This window comes from Cyanistes caeruleus, chromosome 12 (genome assembly GCF_971803275.1).
Source record: "Cyanistes caeruleus chromosome 12, bCyaCae1.hap1.1, whole genome shotgun sequence".
NCBI classification, from domain to species: domain Eukaryota; kingdom Metazoa; phylum Chordata; class Aves; order Passeriformes; family Paridae; genus Cyanistes; species Cyanistes caeruleus.
This window is the reverse complement of record NC_141712.1, coordinates 15,421,158-15,444,243: the sequence shown is the minus strand read 5'-3', so window position 1 is coordinate 15,444,243 and position 23,086 is coordinate 15,421,158. Positions and strand designations below refer to the sequence as shown.

Genomic DNA, 23,086 nt, shown 5'->3' with positions numbered 1-23,086 from the left:
CACCGCCTCACCTCCTTCCTGGGGAGCTGGGGCAAGAACATGATGTTCATGGAGCAAGAACATCAGCACAACTCATGGGCTAAGCTGTTCTTTCCCCAGAAGCACCAGCAGATGGAGAAGTGTTTCCCTGGCACATCCCAAGGAGGAAGCCCAAGGACGGTGCTTTCGGTACGGCAGCCCCGGGTTCCCTTTGTCAGCAGGGCTGGAGGGAGGGTGATGGTGGGGTTTGTGTCTTTAGGGCAGTGTGGTGTGTGGGACAGACCCATCCCTCCAGCTGTGTCTCCTCAGAGAGGAAAATAAATAGTGCACCTTTGGCTTGGTTTGAGGGGGTTGTCTTGCTTTCCAGCAGAGGAAGCTTCTACCCATAAATAAGGAGAGAGGGATGTGTGTGTCTCTGTTCATCCCATGGAGACCTGTCAGTTTGTCACCCAAAAAGGCTTCTATGATCTCCTTCTTGGAGAAGGACACAGGAGGCACCATTTCCAGCCCTCCCCTGGGAGAGCCAAGAGCATGCTGGGCAGGGAAAGATGCTGTCCAGTCTCCTGAGACAACTGAGTGAATCACCAGTGATGTGGTTCTAGGGAGGCAACACCCAAAGTATTGGTATTTTGGTGGATTGGCTCTCTTGAATCAGCTCAGGGATGGTGGATTCACCTGCTTGTCACAGGTTTTGATTTCTTAGTCCTACACCCAGGGTAGCAAAATGTGTGTAGAGGAAGTGAGAGGGTCACTACAGGCCTTGTCCTGGGATGTGAGGCTCTGGGATATGCAGGGAATGCTGGCATCCTGTGCTCATGTTCAGCTCCTGAGTGCTTTGCTTCAGTCTCAGGGACTGCAAATTGGGTCCAGAGGATGTGACCAGGCTGTGCCAGATACTGGCTCAATGTCCCCAGCTGACAGAAATCAAGTAAGTCAGTCAGTCTGTCTGTCTGTCTGTCTGTCTGTCTGTCTCCCCAACCCCAGACACAGATTTGGTGTCCATCAGCTCTCCTCTCACCACATCCTCCCCAACTCCACACAGAACTTCACCCAGATACTTAGTTTAACCCAGACTTTCTACTGTCCTGTTCAAAAGAGATCTTTGGAAGTTCTCTAAGTCTACCACAGCAGTGTGTAAAGGCCCCAGAACATGCGTGTGCTCTCATAATCTTCCTCAGTCCTGTGTCTAGAAACAATTGTTGTCATCTGTTCCTCAAGACCTCAGCTCCTGGTACAGCCAGAGCAGGATCTCCTGGCCCACTGAGCCATGAACTCTGCTCCTGAAGGCCTGGTCACTCCAAGCAGGAGTTTGCACCAAGAAAATTAGAAGAATACTGGTCAGAACAAAAACTGAGTAATAGCAAATAAAAATAATATTATACCCCTATTGCCTGCCTTAAAAACATCAGCAGCATCATTTTGTAAATGTACAGTAAGAGAAAAGTAAGACTCTTGAAACTGGAATGTTAATTGGCTGGAGGATGTAAAGAAACACAGAGATCAGGCTGTAAGGACTAAATCTTGCCCAACTTTCATGGCATTTCTGGACATTTCCTTTTGCAGATTTTGCCCATAATACCATGTGTGTGCATGTCCATGTAATGTTACAGAAATAATTAGGGGTTGAAACAATTTCTCCTGGGTTTTGTTTCCTTTCATGTTTTACAGTCTGTCTAGAAATTCACTGAGTGACCAGAGCATCGAGAGATTACTGAGTTTTCTGCCGTCCCTCTGTCATCTGACACTACTGAGGTGATGTCTGGGGTCCCTGCTTTGACTGCTGCCATGGAACATGGTTTTGGAAAGTGTTAATACCACAGCAGATCTTAGGAGCATTAATCAGTTATTGTAGACTAGCAAGCAAGGCAAAGAAAATGCAGAGATACTTTCACACCCATTCCTTTCTTGTTTCTAGAAGCAAAGCAGCACTTTAATGATGGTTAGCAGGGGGCAAAAAAGGACAGGAGGAAAGCTGTCTGTCCTAGGCAAAGCAAACCACGTAATCCTCCCTTAGCAGGTCCCATGGAACATGACTTCCAGCATCCATGACAAGTGTAGGGAATGTGGGTTGGCACACTGTGACAAGGCACCACCCGTTCTCGTGCTCAGCTGCTTCTGACATCTGGCCACCCCTGACACCACAAGTGTGTTCTGGCAGCAGATCAGCCCTTCAGGCTGGAATTCAGGCCAGAGAAGCTCTGTCAGGGGCTGGGGCACTCCACTGTGTGGACAAAAAGCCCAGAAGGAGCTTGGCTGTCTTTCACAAGATGTTGTAGCATGGAGGAGCTGCAGGGTCTCCTGAGACTGAGTTTGCCCAGTCAGGAGGTTGTTTCCAGTCTGGGGTATCTCTAGTCCAGTAGCCCCAAAGAGGAGCTGTTCAGTGTAAGCCCTTGGTCTGTACTCCCTTTCTAGCCAAAGGGGACTGAAGGAGACCCTCCTTTAAGGAAAGGAACGCTGGGTGCCAGTGCTCAAAACTTGGGGTCCTTGCTCCCTCGTCCTGAGTTATCCAATATTATTACTGGATAATAATATAATATAGATATAGATATAGATATAATATATATAATATATTATATATTATATATTATATATTATATATATAATATATGTATACTATATCTATATAATAGATAATTATATATATATATAAAATAATATCTTTTAGATATATATAAAATTATATATATATATATAAAATTATATATATATATATAAAACTATTATTGGGATGTATCCAGTCTTTTTTTTCCAAATGAACAGTGGGAAAATTGAGCTGTTTGTATGGGACCCTTTCTTCCTAGGAGCTGATTTCAGTGTTTTTTATTTCCTCTCCCTTACAGTATTAGGGCAAACTCCTTGTCCCCACATTTTGCTGTTTTACTCCTCAACTCCATCAACGTCTGTGAGCGGGTCAGAGTGGTGGAAGTCTGGTAAGACACTCAGCCTGCTTGGAGCCCAGCAGCTCAGCCCTGAAGGGGCTACAAAGCCTGTCATCTTTGGAGAGCATTGCTGAAGGGCTGTCTTTTGTGTCTGCTTCAGGTCAAGTGAAAATGCCTTCTTGCATTTAGGAGCAAGCATGCGAAGCCAAAAGACATCCTGCAGGTGCTGGCATAGAACAGTTACTATAATTCACTTGTGGGTGGGTTTGAAGCACTAGTGCAGGGACCCAGACTTCCTCTTGTGCTGAGAATTCATGGGCTGGTGGCCAAGGAGCTTGGGCCAGTAGCTTAAGCTCTAGGGCTCAATTCATCTGCTGAAGTGCAACTCAGAACCATTTGGATGCATCAGGATGGAAGGGGCCTGTGCTTCTCTTTTTCTCTTTTTTTCTGGGCCGCTTATGGTCACCTTGAGTTGCACCAAATTCTGCTGCATGAGCAGAATCAAGCCCTCATCACTGCATTTTCCAAATGTGTGCCTCACATTCTGGATGATAATCTCCACACGGACATCTGTGTGATGTGATGTGATGTGATGGTTCCTGAGCGCCCCTGGACAGGAGACTGTAATGAGTCTCTGTTCCAGCAGCAAGGAGATGGCAAAAAATGTGAATTCTGCAGAGAGACTGGTGTGAAGGTGTCGCTGCACAGTTCTCAGTGCTCAGGCTGGGCTGGTGGCTGGCCATGCTGTAACTCTCTTGCTGTCTCACACAGGCTGACAGGCTGTGCCCTCGGGCAGGGGCAGGTGGAGGAGCTCTGCAGCATCCTGGAGCAGCACGGGTGGCTGGCAGAAGTCGAGTAAGTGGGGTTTGGGGTGTCACCATGATCTCGAGCAGAGTCACTGAGGGAAAGCTGCGTTGGTGTGGTTCAGCACTGCCTGGAGTTTCCCAGCCCTGCAAGGGTATGTGTGCTCACCCAGACTGCTGAGAAACACAATCAATTGGAAATAATACAGCTCCTGTTGAGCTGATGGGACAACTTCTTTGGGATTTTCACTCCATTACTGCTTCCAGGCATTTATTGCTTCACCTGAGCTCTTCACATGAGCTTGGTCTGGAGCTTATGCATGAGGTAACTTCGTGAGACAGTGATTTGTTTCAAACAGACCTATACTGGCAAGGATTTAAGTCCAGAAAATTTGAACTTTTTTCTTCAAAGCTTCTCAGAGGACCATTGCTGTTTAAAATAAATATAGAATTACAGAATGCTTTTTTTTTTTTTCAGAAAGGATCTTTAAAGGCCATCTAGTCTAACTCCCTGTCATGAGCAGGGACATCTTCAACTAGATCAGATTTCTTAGAACCCTGTCCAACCTGGCCTTGAATATTTCCAGGGATAGGGAAATCCCCACCTCTCTGGACACCCTGTTCCAAAGGCTGAGGTTTGTTTGGCCACATTGTTCTTCTGCCTTTCAGTCTCTCTAGGAATCAGCTGGGAGATGAAGGCCTGAGGTGCCTCTTGGACCGCTTGCATCGGGTGCCCAGTAGCTGTTCCCTCAAGTAAGAGAACACACAGCGAATCTGAGGTGCCCCAGCAGAAGGGTGAAGCTGGTGTGATCCTTCATGAAGCTGCTGCTTGTGCTTCTTGCCCTGTCCTGCCTTAGGAGAAAAGCTCTGACAGAACCATGAGCACAGCTCAAGACCACCAGGCTGTGGTGACTCAGGGTCTGATCCAAAACCTGTTGAAAATAAGCAAAAGTCTTTTTGTTAGTGTCAGCAGCAGGAAACAGCAATGACCAGAGTGGGGTGGTGTGACAGAAGCTCACCCAGCCCCCAGAGTTTTCAGTTCATCACTCTTCTGCGTGTGGTGTCCCCTCTGAGCAGCTCAGACCCTCAGGTGCTGTCAGCTGAGCTATGCCCTACACCAGCCTGTCCCCTTCCCTTTCTGGTGGGGCAGTAAATGTTCCAGCTGCCTCTGTAGTGAAAGAGGAAAACTGCTTTTGCTGTGTCCCCCAAGTCACCAGCACTGTCTTGAGGGGGGTTCAGTGCCTGAGGAAAGCTGAAGGGCCCCAGCACCCCACAAACTGCTCTGTCTTTGGTGCCAGCTTGAGTTTTGCTTCTGTGCCTGAGGAGCCTGGGACAACCCTGACATGTGGAAATCCTTCCTTCTCTTCTGTGCAGTCTCAGCCATAATGGGATTTCTCAGGATGGAGTCCTGCATCTCGTAAATGCCTTTGTCACATCCAGAAACACCACTGAAGTTCAAGTCAGGTGACTGTTTTTCTTCATTAATTTCTGAGTCTTCCCTCTTGTTTTCCTCTTAATTATTTAAAGTTTGTAATCTTCAGGTAATAATGATGAGGACCACATTTTCAACTACCTTTATGTCCAACTACCTAAAGCTTTGGTTTATGTCCATTTTGAATAGCCAGGCAAAACTGCCAAGCAGAACTACCATTCCACAGGGCCAGGTTATTTTTGTGTAGAGACCCAGAGATTCAGCTGTACCAATTATTACCATGTGTGTATCTGTTAATGAACCTCTTCAGGGCAGGAGCCAGCATTTGCTCTCTAAGGTTCTCTTCAATATGTTGAGATTTCAGAGGCAAGAGAAAGCAATTTCCCATGTTCTTTTACTTGCATTTACATCTTTATCTCCTTTTCTCTCAGACAAAAATATCCCCTGGGCTCTGGGCCTGTTGCTCTGGCACAAAGTGCTTTTCTCACAGATTCCTGCCATGAGACTGGGCTGTGCTGCATATCAGTGTTTATTTCCATGGGACCAGGTGGTCTGTCCTGAACCAGTTTTATCCAGGGGCATTTCCATTCACTCCTGCAGTTAGATGTGGCTGCTGAATCTTTGGGCTACCTTAAACTCTCCTGTTGTGCCTCTGCCCAGAGCTCAGCAGAGAGTGCAGAGGAGGCAGATCAAAGCAGGACAGGTCAGGATTGCTTCTCCAAACACCAGTGCTGCCTTTATGCCAATTTAGCATTATGAGACCTTACTGAAGCATTTCCCTGGGCTGGTTTATTTTAGGGAGGGGTGAGCTGGGCCAGGTACCTCTGTCATTGCTGTGCTGGATTATTTTCTGGTTTGGTATCATTAAATTCTGACCACTGGGAAAAGTAGTAATTATCCATTTAAATCTTATGCTCATGTCTTCTCTGTGCAGTTTGTGCTCAAAAGCAACTTTAATCATCAAGCTGACAAGTGGAGATGACCCAAGAAAGGGTCAAGAAAAGGTTTTGAGGTAATGTTACAGACTTTTTGTGGTGATTTCCTTGGCAAAGGCGGTGTCTTTTTTTGAGGGACAAAGCAGACAAAACCTCTTTTTGCCCCTAGCTCTTGGCATGGTGATATTTTACAGTAACAGCTGATACATTTCCTTCGACTCACCTTCTGAGAAGAACTTTCTCACATCGTAGAGAATTCCTCATCCCTTTTTGTCTTTGCTTCCCCACTGTTTGTTCCCCACCTGGGCACCCATAGGAGTTCCTACAGCCCCTGTCACAGGACAGGGTCCTACAAAAAGCAGTGCCATTATAGCATTCAGGTATGTTCTGCCAGAATATCTCAACAGGTGCTTTTGAAGTGTTGCCACGATCTTTTTTTGGAAACTCTTAAAGGTGTTTAAGGTTTTTGTGCCATCCTTCCTTGTCTGTGGGGTTAGGCTGTGCTGCCTGAATTGTTTGTGATGAACTAAGGCTGTTCTCTTTCTCATCTTTTCAGACTGGCAGAGTGCAACTTTCAGCCAGAGCACTTGGAAAGGCTGTTCTTGCTCCTGGAAAAGTGCACTTACCTGGTGGAGTACAAGTGAGTTAATGGCTCGTGGACCCGTTTGGGTGGGTTCATTTCTGAGCTGTTCATTACAGCCAGCTTTGGTTCTAGGTCCTCAAATAACAACATGACAGTCCAAGCTGCAGAAAGACTTTTGCATTCCCTGAGGAAAGATCTGGGGCTGCTGAAAATCAGGTACTGTGTCATTGTGCTTTTTTAGCTACTGCTCTGAGACTGGTCTGATCTTTTAAGATCTCCTTCCATCAAAACCAAAAATGAACTGTGCTTCTTCCCAAGGCAGGTAATGTTGGCCTGAGGCATTTCCAAGGCTGACTCTGTTACTGGTATTTGGCTTTATCTCCTTGGTTCCCACTGAGCCCCGAGTAGAGCTCTGGCCATGGGCTGTGCTGGCTCTGCAGGCCACTGCCAGCCCCACAAAGGGTGACAAGTTCTGCTGGACACATTCCCACTGCCAGAGCATCCTGCACTTTGCCTGGGTAGCCAATTCTGCCCTCCTCTGCAGGGAAGCTGGGTTATCTCTGCCTGTTCCCAGTTTGGCCCCTGTTTCCCATGCAGACATTACTCTGCTGAGCCAAGCAGCCTTTCCACGTGTTTAGGGTGTGGAACTCTCAGCTGGCAGAGGCAGAGATGGATCCATGTGTGTGAATAAAGCAGAGCTGCCTGCATTCTGCTTTGCAGCATAGAAGAGCCATGGGTGTGCCAAGAGAGAGTCATGAACCTTCTGGAGCTGGCTGTCCAGACCTCTGGAAACATTACTGAGATCATGTAAGTGGCACCTCAGGTTCTGGTGTCTTTCAGATATATATATTTTTAAGCCTGATACTCTTAAGGAAACGAGATTGAAGCCAGCACTGGTTCTTCTGTTGTCTATTCACTGTCTCCAGTGCATTTGTGATCTATTTGCCCACTTAAACCAATTTTAACCCAAATGGCTGGTGGGTAGAAGTGCTTAGAAGGCTTGTGGCTACACAACTCAGAAGGTTTAATGGGAAGGAGAACATGTTCCTGGTTGCCCTTGGGAGAAATGTTGCCAAGTTTAGGCTGGTTTTGGAGCTAGTTTAAACATTACAATCCTCTTCAGAGGTGGGTGATGAGCTTTCATGCGCCAGCATCGCCCTGTCCCATTCAGCCCTCCTGATTTTCCCTATAGAAAATATTTTCTTCCTTCAGGAGTTCACAGGTTTATGTTGTTCTCCAATCTCTACCTTTTCAGGATATGTAAAGATAAATCCCTCTTCCAATTAGTCATAAGATTCCCAAGCTGCCTGGAGAAGACAGAATCAGTCATCAGCAGGTAAGAAAGTGACTGTTTATCATTATTTTCTTGCTTGCTCTGAATTTCACTGTGGGATGAAAAATATCTTCAGAGGTTCAGTCTCAGAGTGCCTCTGTGCCACACATGTGGAAGAAACCTTATGCATGTGCAGGTGTCCTTTGGGCTGCTCTCCTTCAGGCCCATGCTGGACCTAAAAAAGGAAAAAAAAGAAATCCATCTACCTTCCTGGGAGCAAATGGGGAACAGGAGCACTTTGAAGACTCTTAAGACATGCTGGCTTCTGCATGAGCATGCAGAAAGAGCAGCATCAGTGTCCTTTTCCTTTTGTGCAGCTGAAGGAAGAGGCAGCTGTTGTCCTGGGCAGTGGGGATGGGCTGTGTTTCTCTGCACTGGACTGTGACATAAATGGGATGTGGCAGGAAAGCCCCAGGTGGGCTCTTGAAAGCCCTGATCTGTCTCTAATCGTGTCCCTGGGGGGCACCAGATGCTGCTCTGGGCTCTGCTGATCCTCACTGCCTGTTGTGTGTTTGTGTCCTGCAGACTGAGTCTGTACAAGCCAGAAATCAAGCACTCCTTCTGCCAAAGGCTTCGTGAAAAATGTGCTCAGCTTCAGGAGCTGAGGTGAGTTGCCAGCCAGTGTAAAGGATTCTTAGGGAGGGGAGCAGCTTGTCCTGGTGTGTGCAGCACTCTAAACACACAGTAGGGCACCAGAGAGGCCAGTTCAAGGTCCCTGTTCCTGCCCTTTGGGTCCCCTGCTTGGAGTGTTTGAATGGAAAATAGGAAAGTCCCACAGACCTGGTGGCTCCCTGGAGTATCCTTTGAAATCTAAAATCTAAAAATATCTAAATCTAAATCTCCCAGTGCCCAGATAAGCTGTGCACTCACCATGGCTGGGAGCTCCCTTGGGACCTGGCCAGGTGTCAGTGTTGTGTCACTCCTTCCATGTCCCTGCACTGCTGGGTCTCAGCTGTGGGCTTGGCACAGACCTTTTGCCCCCCCTGGACAAAGCCCAGACCTGTTGTTCCCTCCTTGCAGGTGGTCTCACGTGGAACTCCATGAGGATGAAGCAGAAATGCTAGTCAGGATTTTGCTACCCCTTCCAGAGCTGAAGACATTTGGGTATGTCTCCAGCTGTGACCTTTTCCATATATTTATTATTTGCTCAGTCCTGTGCCTCAGGCCAGTCCTCTTAGTCCTGCACAAAAGGGGTGTGGAAATCTCTCCAAACTTACTGGTTCCTGATGTCTGCGCTGTCTGGGATTTGGGATGGGGCAGTTTGCCTGTCAGGGGAGTAAGCTCCTCTTTCTCAGTGTGCTGAGACCTAATCTTCTCCTGTGATCCTTGCTGTTTTACAGGCTGACCTCTGGCAGTGTTGCAGCAACTGGAATCGATTATTTGAACTCAGGCTTGCAGAATTGCCAGGCCATTGAAGAACTCAAGTGAGTGTGTTGTTACCAGGTTGTCCAGAGGCTGCCAGGTCTTTCTAGAAGCTTTAGTTAAACACAGCCTCTCTTCTGCATGTACTGTGGACAGATCTGCTTTTCCTGGCTCCCAATAGGGAAGGTTCACCAATCCTTTTTTATTCACAATGTACAGTGAGTGAGAAAGACAGAGATCAGTAGCCTGTGGCAAGGAATTCCAGTGGAGAATCACCTGTTTTGGTAGTGTTTTTTTGCAAGGATCTTGTCTTGTGGTTACAGTTGCACCTTGCTCCATGAACTTTGGTATTCTGTCAGTGTTTTATCAGAATCCAGACAGGTCCATTAGAACTGCATTAGAGAACAAAACTCAGATTATTCACAGGGACTAGAATACACTCCTCCATCTCTCCCACTCTTGTTCTGCTCCCCTCTGTGCCGAGTGCTGGCACGACTGTCCCTGGCTAGTTAATTGTACCTTTGTTATTTCATCTTTCAGCCTGGGCTACATGGAGCTCAGCAGTGCTGCTGTCCCTGAGCTTGTGCTGGGGCTCTGTGGGATGCCATCCCTGAAAAGGCTGATGTAAGTATGTGACTGCAGCTCGCCTCTGGCCTGGCTTGGCACGCTGAGTAGCAGGAGTTTAATGTCCATTTTCCTGGGGATGCTGTTTCCAGCTTGAACCACAACAGTATTGGGAATGATGGCTGCTCCAGACTCGCAGAAGCCTTGAGGAAAATGCACAACATGGAGGAAATCAAGTAAGTGTCTCCTTTCTTGCAGAGAGGTGACCACGAGTGCCAGCATTTGGAGAGAGCCAGATGTGCTTATGCACAGTACTGTGACAAAAGCAGGGAGGTTGCAAAGTGCTCATGCATGAGGTGCACTGGACTAGAGGAAATCAGAACTTGATGTTCAGAAACCTTGGTCTTACCCCACTCTGTGGCAATCATGTAGCAAATTATCTTCCCTGGGATCCAGGATAGGACTAGAGACTCCCTTCTGTCCTGGGAGAGCCTCAGATCCAGCATTTGCCTGGTCTGAAAAGATCTGTATCTGGAGCCAGTCCCAGGCTTGCTCTGCTTTCTCCCCCTCTCTCTTGCCAGATGCTGTCCAGTCTCCACTGTAGCAATTTGGAAAATAATAACAACCTGTCTTCATCCTGTCTTGGTATTCTGGCTGAAGTAATTCCCCACCTGTCAACAGGAGCCAGTGATTTTAATTGTTCTTTGCAATTTTTTAAATTCCTCATTAACACCTATTAATTTTTTGTGAGATAGTTGAGACAAGCAGCTCTTTGATTCTGCTGGCAAGGCCTGAGGTGTCATCCAGCAAATGGGACACATTAAGTAAGATCTTGTACTTTGCCAGCTGTTTTCCTTTACAACACAGCCTTCCATCTCTTCTTTAAAGTTTAAGCCACAACAAGATTGGAGATCCAGGCCTGATAAATCTTGCTGCTGTCCTCCTGGAAAAGCAAAACCTGAAGAAAATCAAGTGAGTCCCTTTGTCTTGGTTCAGCTATTTTGGTCATGGCCATGGCTGGTGGGGATGCCTGTGTGGGAATCCCAGTGCAAGGCTGAGACATGGATTCAAACTGTTCCTTCTCCCAGGGAACAGAAGTTAGAGCATCCAGGCTCTTTGTCAGGCTCAGCTCTTGGGGTAAGCCTTGCAACCTTTTGAAATAAAAACCCTGGAAATGGAGCAAGAAAAGGAAGTTCCCAGTTCTGTCTGTGAGAGGGAAAACTGCTCCTTCCCCACAGCGCCTGCAGGGCCAGGAGTTACTCAGCACTGGACAAAAGAACCCCAAAATCCCCAGATCCTTCCCCAGAGACCCAAGTTTCCCATCACAGCAGGCAAACAGTGAAATATCTGAAGATGGTACCTTCTGGTTGTCGTTTAGTCAGAGAATCTCGTTTATTTTAGCCTTTCAGGGAACTGTCCTAGTCCTGCTGGAGGGGAAAAGCTGATGGAAGCTCTTGCCCATTGCAGGCACATCAAGGAGTTACTGTAAGTGTCATTTTGAATGTCCTTTTGAGAAGCTGGGCAAAAATCAAGGCATAGAAATCTGATCTAGCCCAAATAAAGCCACTGATTTTTGTGAGAGCAGGGTAAAAACTCTGCCACACACCATAGAAATGTGTGGTGCTGCTGGTGTGGAAGGTCTGGGGATTGTCTTGAAGATTTCCAAGAGCTGTGCAGCCTGCATTAGTGGACTAATGGATTCAAGAGCTGAATCTGCAGTTTTATAGGCAGTGTCTCAAGCACAAGAACTGCTCAGAGCCTGTGCTGCCCAAGAATTCACCATTAATCTATGTGGCTGCAGAAATGGAGGGAAGTGGACTGTTAAAGGCTTTACACAGTCAGATCTATTGATGTTCTATTCCAGACAAGTTTAAAGAACATATGTGCCTTGCCATATTAAATAAATAAAATTTTAAAATAACAAATAAGGAAAAGTTACAGTTAAGCTAGTGGAACTGCCCTTGTAACCTTCAGATTATGGGCACACAGGAAAAAGTGCAATTTCAGTTCCATTCCAGCTCGGGTAACTCAGTCAGGAAGGAAGACAAGTGTGCTTCTGGGAAGTGCAGCTCACTTTTACTTCCCTGTTAAACTTCTGCTGCAGGATTTCAAAACCTCATTGTTTCTTCCTCCCACCCTCAGAGTCCTTTGAGTCAGGCACATTAGGTCCTTTCAGCACAGTCCCAGGCGCTCGTGGGTGAGGGATGGGGGTCACACATCCGCGTGGGTGACACACAGGTGAGGAATGAGGCTCTGGGCTTCACTGCCAGTGACATTTCATTTCTGCTTCTTCCAGACTATCGAGGAATGGTTTTGGAGACAGGACAGCAGTGGCTCTTGCCCTCTGTCTGCCTCGCATGACCAACCTGAAGATCCTGCAGTAAGTGTCAGCCTCTGCCCCAGGAAGGTTGGATATCCTGGGGAATATAGGGATTGTTGAAAGAAGGAGTGGGAAAAGGCATGGGCACTGGTTGTTTAGAGAGTAATTTCAGTGTCCCAGGATTGAGAAACCCTCCACAATTACTCTGCTGTAAGAGTCACATAAACTCTTCTTGCTTAACCCCCTGCAGCATTAGCTATAGAGATGTACCAGGAAGAGAGTATACAGTAAAATAAGCCTTAAAATTGCTTTTTAGTACGTTGGTTTTTGTTGCCTCTGGTGGAATGCAAGCATAAAAATGAGCATCTTTTATGGACCCTCACTTTTTTGTGCAGGCACCTCTGAGTCATTTATTTTCCCTGAAATCAGTGTTACTATATTTTTAAAACTTTTGTGGGAGTCCTTCCAGGACTCTAACATGTAGGACTTTCTTACACTGTTTTATAGTAACAAAACAAGAAATTGGTGAGCTAGAGAAGTGCTCCTTGGGCTCAGTTAGCCTAGAGGCACCTCTTCCAGCCTGTATCTAAGATGTCATCAAATGATAATTTTGAAAAGGAATCCCAGTGGTAGGAGACCCCCCCGGTTAGGTTCTTGGAAAGTTAAATATGAGCTTTTGTTACAGCTTTATTCCAAAATAATCCTCCAATGTTTACATTTCCTTGGTTAGCTTCCAGAACAATAACATTGGGCAGGCAGGAGGGCTGGAGCTGGCCAGAGCCCTGGTGGTGTGTGAGCAGCTGGAAGAGATCAGGTAGGTCATGGCAGGTGCACTTGGGGTGGTGCCAAACATCTCACAGGCTGGTTTGGGTTGGAAGGGACCTTTGATGATCACCTCATTCCAATCCCCTGCCACGCACAGGGACATTTTCTCCTGGACAAGCTTTCTCCAATCCCTGTCCAGCCTGGCCTTGGACAATTCCAGGGATGGGATATCTACAGCTTCTCTGGGAAACCTGTGCCAGGGCCTCACCACCCTCACTGGGAAGATTTTCTGCTTCCTAATATCCAGTTTAATCCTGCCCTCTGTCAGCTTGAAGCTACTATTCTCCTTTCTCTCACCATGCCCTTGTCCAAAGTCTCTCTCCAGCTCCCTTGTAACCCCTTTAGGTTTGGAAGGTCTTATTTCCACTCTCCCTCACTGTCATTTCCTCTCAAGTCATACCAGTCATTAACTCCAGCATAACCTTTTATTTCCAGTTTCACATGCAACACATGATGTGCTGCACATCTGTCCTTCTTTGACACGGGTGTAACCCCATGTTTCTGTCTGCAAGCAATTCCCTGCTGCAAGGACTGAGGCTGGGAGTTACAGCAGGGCTGGCACTCCCATTGTACCAAGCAGTGAATTGACTTAAAATTGCTGTGCACCAATCTGGCTCATCCCTGCTGTCCTCAGAGTCCTCACTTGGTCTGGGTAGTAGTTATTTACTTGCTGCTTCACATAATTACGTTTTCATGGTGGCTTTTCTCTGACTGTACCTGCTTTTTCTGCACCACTCAAAGCTTTTCCATCACTTTACAGTTTATCAGAAAACGACCTTGGGGAACAGAGTATCCGTGCCCTGTCCATGGGGCTGCCGTGCTTCCGACACCTCCGGAGGATGGAGTGAGTACCGGGGCATCGGGGCTGCCAGGGCAGAGCACGGCTCTGTGTGCTCCCCACAGCTCTGACTCCAGCACACCATGGCCTCTGTTTGCTCTCTCCCTGCTGCCTCAGCTTGAAATTCTGTGGAATCACTGACCGTGCTTCAAAGTCACTCTGTCTCGGCTTCCGACAGTGCCCTTCCATGGAGGAGATCATGTGAGTGTGGGGATGGATGGGGAGACTCTTCAGCACACACAGGTCACTCTCATTTTAATGTCTGCTCCTATTTGGAAATGCAGGGCACTTCTGACCCTGCTGGGTACTTGTTAACACTTTGTACCAAGTACTTTCCAGTGGTAAATATACTGGTAATTCACTAATTGGTTAAATATACTGCTAAAAATTTTTACTGGGGTAAAGCTGTGTGCTCAGCAGTCATTTTCATCTTTCACATCTCATTCCCTGGGCCTGCAGGACTCTGAGATAACCACAGCCCCCAGACACTCCCTGGTGTCTTATCATACATGGAAATAAGCGATGAAATGGAGGAAAACCCTCAATTTTTCCTCAAAACAGGGAATGTTTACCTGCCTTGATAAGAGGGTGATTAGCTCTTGCAGAAAGGCTAATCCACGAGGGGTAATGTCACAGCAGTGGCACTAGTGTTTATCCAGACTCACAACTGGGATTTCTTGTCTGCTGCCTTAGACTGTCTTGGAATGCCCTTGGAGATGGAGGAGCCCGAGAGTTGGCCATTGCTCTCCCAAAAATGGAAAAGCTGAAGGTGTTAGAGTGAGTACAGCCCTGAGAAAAACCCTGGGAAGGCTCATTTTTCTGTCATTGAACCTTCAATCACGGGACTTCCAAAAAGGGGATGTACATTAGGAACAACCTTCTGCAGCTTTATTCTTGCTTAGCCTGCTCCAAGAACCAAGCCTTGCCTTTCCTGGCCTATACACATGAAATAGCACTAATTTTATTTAAGGTATTTTACAGCACGGGACTAACCTGTTGTTTTCCACACCGGATTTGTTTTGGATTTCAAAATTCTCTTTTGGTTTTTAAAACAGCCTGGAGAAAAACCGTGTTGGAGCCTGTGGGGCCACAAAGCTCGCGGAGGAACTTGCCAAGTGCCCAGAAATTCAGTTCCTAAGGTGAGCAGGAATCACAGAGCTCCGTGGCTGAGTCTTGGCTCAGCAAGGAGAAGTCAGGATGCCGAGTCTGGGGACAGATGTGACCCATGCCCCTGCTGCCCTGGGTTAGCTGGCAGGGAATAGGATACTGCAGGGAATGCAGACACAAGTAAGCTGAAGGTGTTTTCTAGGACAGCTGCACCTCCTCAAAAAGTCCAGGGAAAAATGGAAGTGAAAAGCTTGCTGGCTTTAAATGAGGCAAAAATGAAGACCCAGTTGTGTAATGTTCCCATCAGGAAGTTGTTGCATTTGCTCTTAAAAGTTTTCTTTCTCTCATTCCTCCTGGTTTCACTTCTGATGTACATTCATGCCCTGTCCCACTCCCTCCTGGGATCCATGTCTTCCAGATACTGGATCCATGTCTTCCAGTTACTTGGGCACCATTCTTGGTCCTGCAGTAACACGTTTGCTGTCCTTGCAGGCTGTGGGACAACCCAGTGCCCAAGGGCATCGCTGAGAGGTTGACAAGCCAAGACCCAAGACTGTGTTTCTCCTTCAGCTAGAAAAGAAGATCCTTTGCCTAACTAGGAGCTGCTCTCCATTTCCCACTGCCCTCAAAACTGCACTGGAGAACTCAGGAATTCAAAGTTCCTACAACTGAATACTGTAACTATCGGGCCTTTCTTTGCTACATCTAACAAAATGTGGACACTGACATTTTTTTGTTTTGTTTGGGTTTTTTGTTTTGTTTGTTTGTGTTAAAGTTTTTTTTGTTTGTTTTGTTTCTTGTGACCTTTTACTGTACAGAAGAGAAAAATATTTTAAAAGTTATTTTACTTATAGAGCTGCTGCTGAGCAGACATTACAGTCTTCTTGGTGTAAAAACACAAACTCTCTTTAAGAGAATAACTTTCCAGAAAGTTGTTAGCAAATAGTGCTAAGAATGGTTATGTACTAGACATTATTTATTTATGTATTGCCCTACAATAGAAGGTACACCATCACCTCTATCCAAACTTCAACTGTGTTGAAAGGTAAATACTTAGTCTTTATTTTGAGAGAGGGGCAGTGGGTGACAGAATAGATGCCATAATTAAGTTCTCACACACAGTCACAAAAAACAGATTTAAGTTTTCTCAGAACTGTGAGATTTTGGAGTTGCCATCCCTGGAAGTGTCCAGAAAATGTGTGGATTTGGCACTTGGAGACATGGTTTAGAGATGAACATGTTGATGCTGGGTTAAGGGTTTGGCTCAATGATCTTAGAGGTCTTTTACAACCTTCACCATTCTATGATTGCATTATTCTAGGATGAGCTGTATTTTCTCAGGCATTCAGAAATCCAGCAGAGTATTTCATTATCCTTAATCAAGATTACAACACCTACAGGGTGTTGCAGTAAAAAAATACACATCCTCCAGGAGAGAATGTAAAATTGTTTACAAAGTTGTAAATTATTGACATTGATACAGATGAACTCCAACAGGCTGCTTGAAAATCATCTGCAACTGTGTGAAATTCCTCTATGATTTTTAGGAAAAAAAAGTAGAATCACAGATGGAGTTGGAAGGGATCTTAAAGACCTAGGTCCATCACCCCTGCCATGGGCAGGGACAATTTACACTAGTCCAGGTTTCTCAAAGCCAGGTGGCCTTCCAGGGATGGGGCAGCCACAGCTTTTCTTGGGAGAAAGAAAAAAAAAGTAAGAAAAAAAGGAATATTTGGGTTTGTTTTCTCCATATCAGCCTCCTTTCCATGCAGAATTTCCTCTATCTTGTGGAAAAAAAACTTCAGGGCATTTGAAATTTCAGGTCATTGCCAAAAAAAAAAAGATCAATGTTTATACTGCGATAAAAAGGAAACACTTGATATTACCATGAATTTCATTGAGAAACATTAAAGGACTGAGATTGTAAAACAACTTGTAATAAAACCAACTGCTCTGTGCTGACAGGAATGTGCTGCTGCTGATTGTTTTCATGTGGGGTTTTGTACAGCTTTGTGGGGTTTCAGACTGGTTGCACTAACCTCTTTCAGGAGAAGGGAGGGCTCAATTAGCTTGAAATGTCCACATGAAAGATCCTTCAAGTCTCTGCTGTCCCCTGAACCCCAAACCTGTGTGGATGTTGGACCTGTGGGAAGCGCAGGAGGAAGATCCCAGACACCAAGTGTGCTGCTCCTTAGGGGAGACAGATGACAACTGCCCTTGGACTTGGAATTCTGGCTTGTGCAGCCACACTGTTCTCATCTATTGCCTGGTGTTGCAATGTTTTCCTTACGTGTTTATGCTGTAAATATTTGAGTCTTGTGGTGGGTTTATTTATGGAATTTTGTTTGCAGCAGCGTTTGCCTGGGGAGATGTAACTGATGTGATTTGGGCAGGGCAGAGCAGACATCTGGAATGAGATAGAAATGCTGGTCCAGCAAATCTTTGGGCAAGTGGCTGTGAACAGGTGGTGCTGGTTATTCCTGGGGGAGCCACTGTCCCTATTTAAAGATCAGCATCATGCTTTGTGACATAATGATGTGCTGGTGTAAAAGTGGGACAGAGACTGCTCTGAAAAGGGGTTTAAAAACCAAAACAAAGGGAAAAAGAGGTAGTGAAACTCCTCATCAGGCTAAAATTTAATGGAGTAAGCAAGTACCTCGGATCTAAACACTGCCACTTATGAAAAGCTTCACCAAATGTGGTGAGCTGATATGAGGAAGAAATTCTTCCTGGTGAGGTTGCCCAGAGAAGCTGTGGCTGCCCCATCCCTGGAAGTGTCCAAGGCCAGGTTGGACAGGGCTTGGAGCAGCCTGGGATAGTGGAAGGTGTCCCTGGCAAAGACAGGGGGTGGAAACAAGATGATTTTTCAGCTCTCCTCCCACCCAAACTGTTCTATGATGAGATTTGAGGTTCCTCCTCTGCAGTTCCCCTGATTCCTGAAGTCAGGAAGTGTCCATCTGTGCCGTGAGGTTTGCAGTGGTGTAAGACATCATGGGAATACTCTTGTGGCACTGCTCTTGAGATGTTAAAAGAGGGATTCTGGAATCTAACTGCACACCTGCATTTCTCAGGGTCTTCTCCCAAATTCAGGACTCCAGTCTGACCTGAGAGAGTGGCTATGGAGCTTGCAGGAACACACAGCATCCTTTCCAGGACACCAGGTGTCAGCAAAACCCCAAAAATGCGGAGCGGTTGTCTGTAATCCAGCGGTTTGGGATAAAAATGGGCTCTCTGCTGGATTTTATGTGCATGGGTTGCATTTTTTAAAAATCAGCGATTTGGACCGAGTTGTGCATGGAACACAACACCACGATCGGCCTGTGGTTCATTTCTTCTGTGCAATGCCAAGGACTGCTGGGGCACGCTTCCCATCTCCATCGTGCCTGCGATGTGCTCCAGCTCGTGCTCGTTTCTGAAAGTTTCTGAGGGGAACCTGGGGGCTTTGTCCAATTCTGAGGGGTTAAATGGATCCTCTGGAATGCAGGAAGACGTGAGGCCATTAGGGGTTGTGTGTGATGGCCGAATAACAAACCAGTTCCCAACCACCTAATTACCGTGGGCCATTTTTAGAGCTGTTACTATTAGGTTTCGGATTTATCGTGGTCCAAAAATGGAAATGCATTAGGACTCCCTGCACACCCCTATTGTTTCAGGCTGCCTGCAGTCTCTGGAAGACAATGTCTGAGCTAGTCAGTACTGGTTTCATACACAGAAGGCATTTTGCCCCCTGAGACCAGATCTTTAGAAAGAAACACTGTGCTGTAAATAAACACGCTGCTGGAGGGCGGGAGGGAGCCTGGATTTTGTGCTGGAGAGCAGCAGGAGCCAGGCTGGGCCGGGCTGCTGCACACGATGGCCACAGCTCCAAAGAGCAGGAAAAGCAGCCACTGTTTCCCCTCTGCTAAAACCAGTTCCAGGTATCCCTGAACCTGCTGTGACTTGGAGGCATTGTGCTGGCAGGAGAGAAAACACAGGAAAAACTGATCTGTGAGAAAACAGGCATATTGGCATTTGTGAAATACCGTCTGCCTCTCCCTTTTCCCCTCAAAGTGACATTTTAAGCCTCAGGCAAGGAGGTAGGAGGGCAGGTCTGGCACAGACCCCACTTCTCCCACTGAATTCCTCTTTCAGGCACAACCTCGTTCCTTTCTGTGATGGTTTCTGGCCACACAGCTCTTTACACAGAAAGAACGGGGTTGCTCAGCTTTTAGTTGGGTGTTGAGTGTCGTGGTGCCTGTGCTGAGCAGGAGCCCTGGTGCCCCTGAGCCTGTCCTGTGCCCACTGCTCCACTCCTGGGGCTGGGAGGGGAGCGGGGCTGGAGGAGGGAGAACCTTGTGCAGGCTAAAAACTCCCTGCCTTCAAACTCCTGTGCCTTCCACAGCTCAAACTGAAGGAGAGGAAAGCATTCCAGCTAGCCAGGAGAATTCGGAACTTGCTTATTTGCCTGTGATCTTCCAAAGCATGAGCAGAGCTCATAGTAAAGAGCTCTGAGCAAATATGGATGGTTTATTTAATCAGCAGCCTCAGGGGGAGGCTTTCAGCCTTATTACCCTATATCCACATCAAAAATATCTCTATAAATGTCCTGGGTGCCTGATGATGTCTCCACCAAGGTTGCTAATGGCAAGTTGGGGTCAAACCCTGGTGGCACCAGCCTCGAAAGGAACACACGCCAGCTCCTTGGGGTGAGTGATGGTGATGGGTCAGTGTGCCACTGGCCAGCCCTTCACCTCTGGGCCGTGCATTTGGGGCCTGCTTGTTTTCCTTCTTTTTCCCACGGGAAGCAGAATCAGCAGGACACAGTCCAGCACCAGGAGCACCCACACTGGCTGGGCAGGGAAAACCCTGCTTTCTCCCAAACAGCACAGAACCCAGTGGTTTCGCTGAAAAGCGATGGGTGTTGACCCAACAAAGTTTTATTTTTCCTTGGACCTGAGCGCATAACGTAGAAAACAATTTTCTAGATGTATTTTTTAGGCTGCTTTAAGCATTGTTTTTAATTTTGATTTTTTTTTTTTTTTTCTCCCCCCAACAGCTTAGCAAAAGCAGCCAGAGAAGAAGTTTTGGGGTGGATCCTTATTCATTTTTTTTAATTATTTTTTTTTTTTTTTTAAATCGGAGGCGGATGATGCTCGCTCCGGGAGGGGGGAGCCCGAGCACCGCCCGCCCCTCGCCATCGCCGTGCGGGCGGGGGGGCGGTGATGGCGAGGGGCGGGCGCGGCCCTGGGGAGGTTCTGAGCCCGCAGCCCCGCGGGAGCTGCTCGGCCCGGCCCGGTGAGTACCGGCAGCCCCCGAGGATGCCCTGGGGATAAGGGAGCGTGGGGCTGGCCCGCCGTGGCTCGGGGGGGGGCGCTGAGATAGCGGCGAGTCCTGTGGGAAGGTGGCCGGGACAGTGTCACGGCGGTGTCCGCCGCCGATGGGGACCGCAGGGCAGTGTCCCTCTCTGGCTCGTCCCGAGCTGTGGGGTGGCGCTTCTGCCCTCTGTCCGCTTGGACAGACCCTCCGTCCTCCCGGACAGACCCTGCATCCCCTGGGATGGGACAGAGCCTCCGTCCCCTGAGCGGGAGCTGTCGTTCCTCGGCCGCCCCTCAGGACAGTCCCCCTGTCCCTCTGTGCTCCCCGTCCCCAGCCCGGCTCCCCTCATCCACTCTGTGCAAGCTGCTCCCTCCCCACCCTCTGTGTGTCTGTATCCACTCGTAAAGGTGTCAGCTGGGCGTGCGACCCCCAGGCAAATGCCAGGGCCTGCTGGCTTCACTCCCCAGGCCTGCGGGTATTTGTAGGGCTCTTTTCCGGGCAGCTGCTGCAAGCCCCTCTCCTCATCCTGAGTCACAGGGGGGATCTGGCGAGTTGGAGGCTGAGGAATCGCAGAGCCGCTTTTCAGGAGCTGTTTGCAGCCCGATGCTGCTCCAGCTGGGGATGAGATCCTTCATGCCGTGCGTTTTGGGGGCACTGGGAGGGTCTGTGCTGACGGATGTGCTGCCTCTCTCTCCTCTGTGCCCAGCAAGACGCTTTGTTCTCTGAGGAAGAGGCGAGCGGAGCGTTCCGCTCGGCAGTGCCAGGGTGCCTGGAGGCCGGCAGGCAGGGAGGTGTTTTCCTGTCAGCCCTGCCAGCCCGAAGACCTGATGCAATAAGTCTTTGTGTGAGTAACCTTAATTTAGGCAAGTGGCTGGACTAAAGCCAGTGGGGCTGGAGCACTTGGTGGGCAAACACACCCTTTGGAGCTGGTCAGCACAAGGAGGGTGGAACAGGAAAGAGAGGTGAGTAAAGAGCTGAGCTTCGGTGGCAGAAACATCTCTGAAGGGCTGGGTCCCTGCTGCTGGCTGCCCAGAGCGTGAGCTGCTTTGTGGAAAGGAATTGGGAGGATCCTCAGGAACCTCCAGGACCAGGTTTGAACCTCCTGGCAATACACCTGATCCTCGCTGGAAAAGCTGGAGTTGTGAGCATAGCCCAGGTGTGCTGAGTTCTGATCCTGCTCCCCTGGCACCTGCAGCACCCTCCTGGAGCCAGCCCAGGTACTGGGACCTATGATACCACCGTGCTTTTCTGGAGTCAGAGAATTATTTATTATCAGCCAGAAATAGTCTTGCACCGAAGCCCTTTGGGGGCAGGGAATGGAGAGATGGGAGGAGGAAGGCTGGGAACAAAAGCTCGGGCCATGTGGAAAGGAGTTGTTTCGAAGAACGCAGTCAGTGGAGGATGTTTTCCTGTAGCTGCCTTGGGGGAATGCTGCACTTGCTTTAGTTACAGCTGTGTGATAGCCTGGGACATACGTTTTCTGGTGATGTGTGTTTTCCTTTCCCTGCTGTTGCTGCTGGAGCATCCTGACTGGCATAAAAGTAGAGGGAAAGAGTGAGGGCATCTCTAGTGAGGCTTCCAAGTGTCCCTGAATTTCGTCTTCCTGTGGTGTAGGCAGCCCCTAGCACCTGCCTTGGGTAGACACACAGTCCTGGAGCTGGTCTCTAAGAGCCAACACTGTCCCCAGCCCCTTGGGGATGGAGTTTGCCAGCAGCCTGCCTCTGCTGGCACTGGTGGCATGTGCCCTGCTGCTCCCGGGACCTGCTTGGTCAGGAACACAGTCTGTGTCCCTTGAAGGGGCTGCAGAGATGGCCCTGGCGTGGTGTGAGGGTGGGCAGGGTGGTCTGACTGCTGCGACGCTTCTCCCTCGCTGCCGCCCTTTGAACTCCAGCTGAAGGGAACGGAGATCCTGAGGATCAGCATGTCCTGGGGACATCCCTGCTCCTGGGGCCTGTGCTGGGGGACAGCAAGGGACCTCATGCTGGTTGCTGACAAGCTGTTTGTGAAGCCATTGCTTGGCAGGGTTAGACAGCTCCAGTGCATGGCCAGCCTGTGCTGTAGGAGGGGGCCTGGAGCCCAGGAACTGGGGGATTCCAGTGTGGAAAAATCCTTCTTGGATTCAGCTGCTGGAGCTGAGCTGTGGATGAGGATGCTCTTTGCCCTAGGGGGATATATCAGCTGCACAGCTCTTGGCAGTCCTGGATTCCGCTCCTCTTCCAGCGATCCCCCTCCCTCACCCCAAAACACCGGGGTTGTGCGGTGCTGGAGCAGCCGCTAGCTACCCCACGATTTACCAGTCTCCCAGTTGTCTACTGGAATTGCATCAGCTTTGTTTGCCTTTCAGCAGTCTCAGAGTGGTGTGTGAAGGGTCTGGGAGGAATAACTTCTCCTGCTCCCGTTACACTTGGTGGAAAGAGTTTCCCACTGACTTCAGTGGAAACCTCTGCCCGGGGGGAGCTGGCCAGGGCCGCTCGCGCCACCGTAAATCGGGGCTTGTTCTCCAGTGCTGGGAACATAATTCCAGGTTAATTGATGAAAAAGCAACACTTGCAGCCTTCTGTCAGGGTTCAGGGCTGCCAGCTCTCATAAGGAACTCTTTATGTGACAGCCTTGGCTGGTGTTCAGAGGCAGGGTGGGGGGATAGAAGCAAAGGTGGATTTTCTGGTGCAGTGGAGTCACCTGGCATTTGAAATAGTGCTTCTGGCAGGATGCAAAACCCACAAAACAGTGTGAAAAAAAGAGAATTGAACACTTCCCCACCCTTTCTATCCCAGAAATATTACAGTTTGTCCTTTAAACCTCTGTAAAATATTTGCTGAAGGACCTGAGTC

The 23,086-nt window shown here is 48.3% G+C and overlaps 2 protein-coding genes across 5 annotated transcripts in view; both read left to right on the top strand.

The window, feature by feature from the left end:
• NLRC5 (NLR family CARD domain containing 5) overlaps positions 1 to 16,928 on the top strand; it is a 34,066-nt gene extending 17,138 nt beyond the window's left edge. For all 3 annotated transcript variants that reach the window (XM_086847483.1, XM_086847482.1, XM_086847481.1), the window contains 27 exons: positions 100 to 168; positions 824 to 907; positions 1,648 to 1,731; positions 2,820 to 2,909; positions 3,019 to 3,081; positions 3,630 to 3,713; positions 4,331 to 4,414; positions 5,036 to 5,125; positions 6,028 to 6,105; positions 6,585 to 6,668; positions 6,744 to 6,827; positions 7,332 to 7,418; positions 7,867 to 7,947; positions 8,470 to 8,550; positions 8,965 to 9,048; positions 9,285 to 9,368; positions 9,847 to 9,930; positions 10,023 to 10,106; positions 10,759 to 10,842; positions 11,272 to 11,355; positions 12,167 to 12,250; positions 12,921 to 13,004; positions 13,776 to 13,859; positions 13,971 to 14,054; positions 14,547 to 14,630; positions 14,909 to 14,992; positions 15,453 to 16,928. In XM_086847483.1, the coding sequence (XP_086703609.1) occupies positions 100 to 168; positions 824 to 907; positions 1,648 to 1,731; positions 2,820 to 2,909; positions 3,019 to 3,081; positions 3,630 to 3,713; positions 4,331 to 4,414; positions 5,036 to 5,125; positions 6,028 to 6,105; positions 6,585 to 6,668; positions 6,744 to 6,827; positions 7,332 to 7,418; positions 7,867 to 7,947; positions 8,470 to 8,550; positions 8,965 to 9,048; positions 9,285 to 9,368; positions 9,847 to 9,930; positions 10,023 to 10,106; positions 10,759 to 10,842; positions 11,272 to 11,355; positions 12,167 to 12,250; positions 12,921 to 13,004; positions 13,776 to 13,859; positions 13,971 to 14,054; positions 14,547 to 14,630; positions 14,909 to 14,992; positions 15,453 to 15,534 (2,233 nt within the window). In that variant the 3' untranslated portion in view covers positions 15,535 to 16,928. The remainder of the gene's footprint in view (positions 1 to 99; positions 169 to 823; positions 908 to 1,647; positions 1,732 to 2,819; positions 2,910 to 3,018; positions 3,082 to 3,629; positions 3,714 to 4,330; positions 4,415 to 5,035; positions 5,126 to 6,027; positions 6,106 to 6,584; positions 6,669 to 6,743; positions 6,828 to 7,331; positions 7,419 to 7,866; positions 7,948 to 8,469; positions 8,551 to 8,964; positions 9,049 to 9,284; positions 9,369 to 9,846; positions 9,931 to 10,022; positions 10,107 to 10,758; positions 10,843 to 11,271; positions 11,356 to 12,166; positions 12,251 to 12,920; positions 13,005 to 13,775; positions 13,860 to 13,970; positions 14,055 to 14,546; positions 14,631 to 14,908; positions 14,993 to 15,452) is intronic.
• Positions 16,929 to 20,120: 3,192 nt separating this feature from the next.
• CPNE2 (copine 2) overlaps positions 20,121 to 23,086 on the top strand; it is a 43,742-nt gene continuing 40,776 nt past the window's right edge. Inside the window, exons 1-2 of one of the 2 annotated variants that reach the window (XM_086847486.1) lie at positions 20,142 to 20,234; positions 20,962 to 21,099. Coding sequence is in view for 1 of the 2 variants with exons in the window: in XM_023934591.2 (XP_023790359.2) it covers positions 20,162 to 20,234 (73 nt within the window). In the remaining variant the exon portion in view is untranslated. Of the gene's footprint in view, positions 20,235 to 20,961; positions 21,100 to 23,086 lie in introns of both variants that reach the window. The other variant, XM_023934591.2, reaches the window with a different exon arrangement.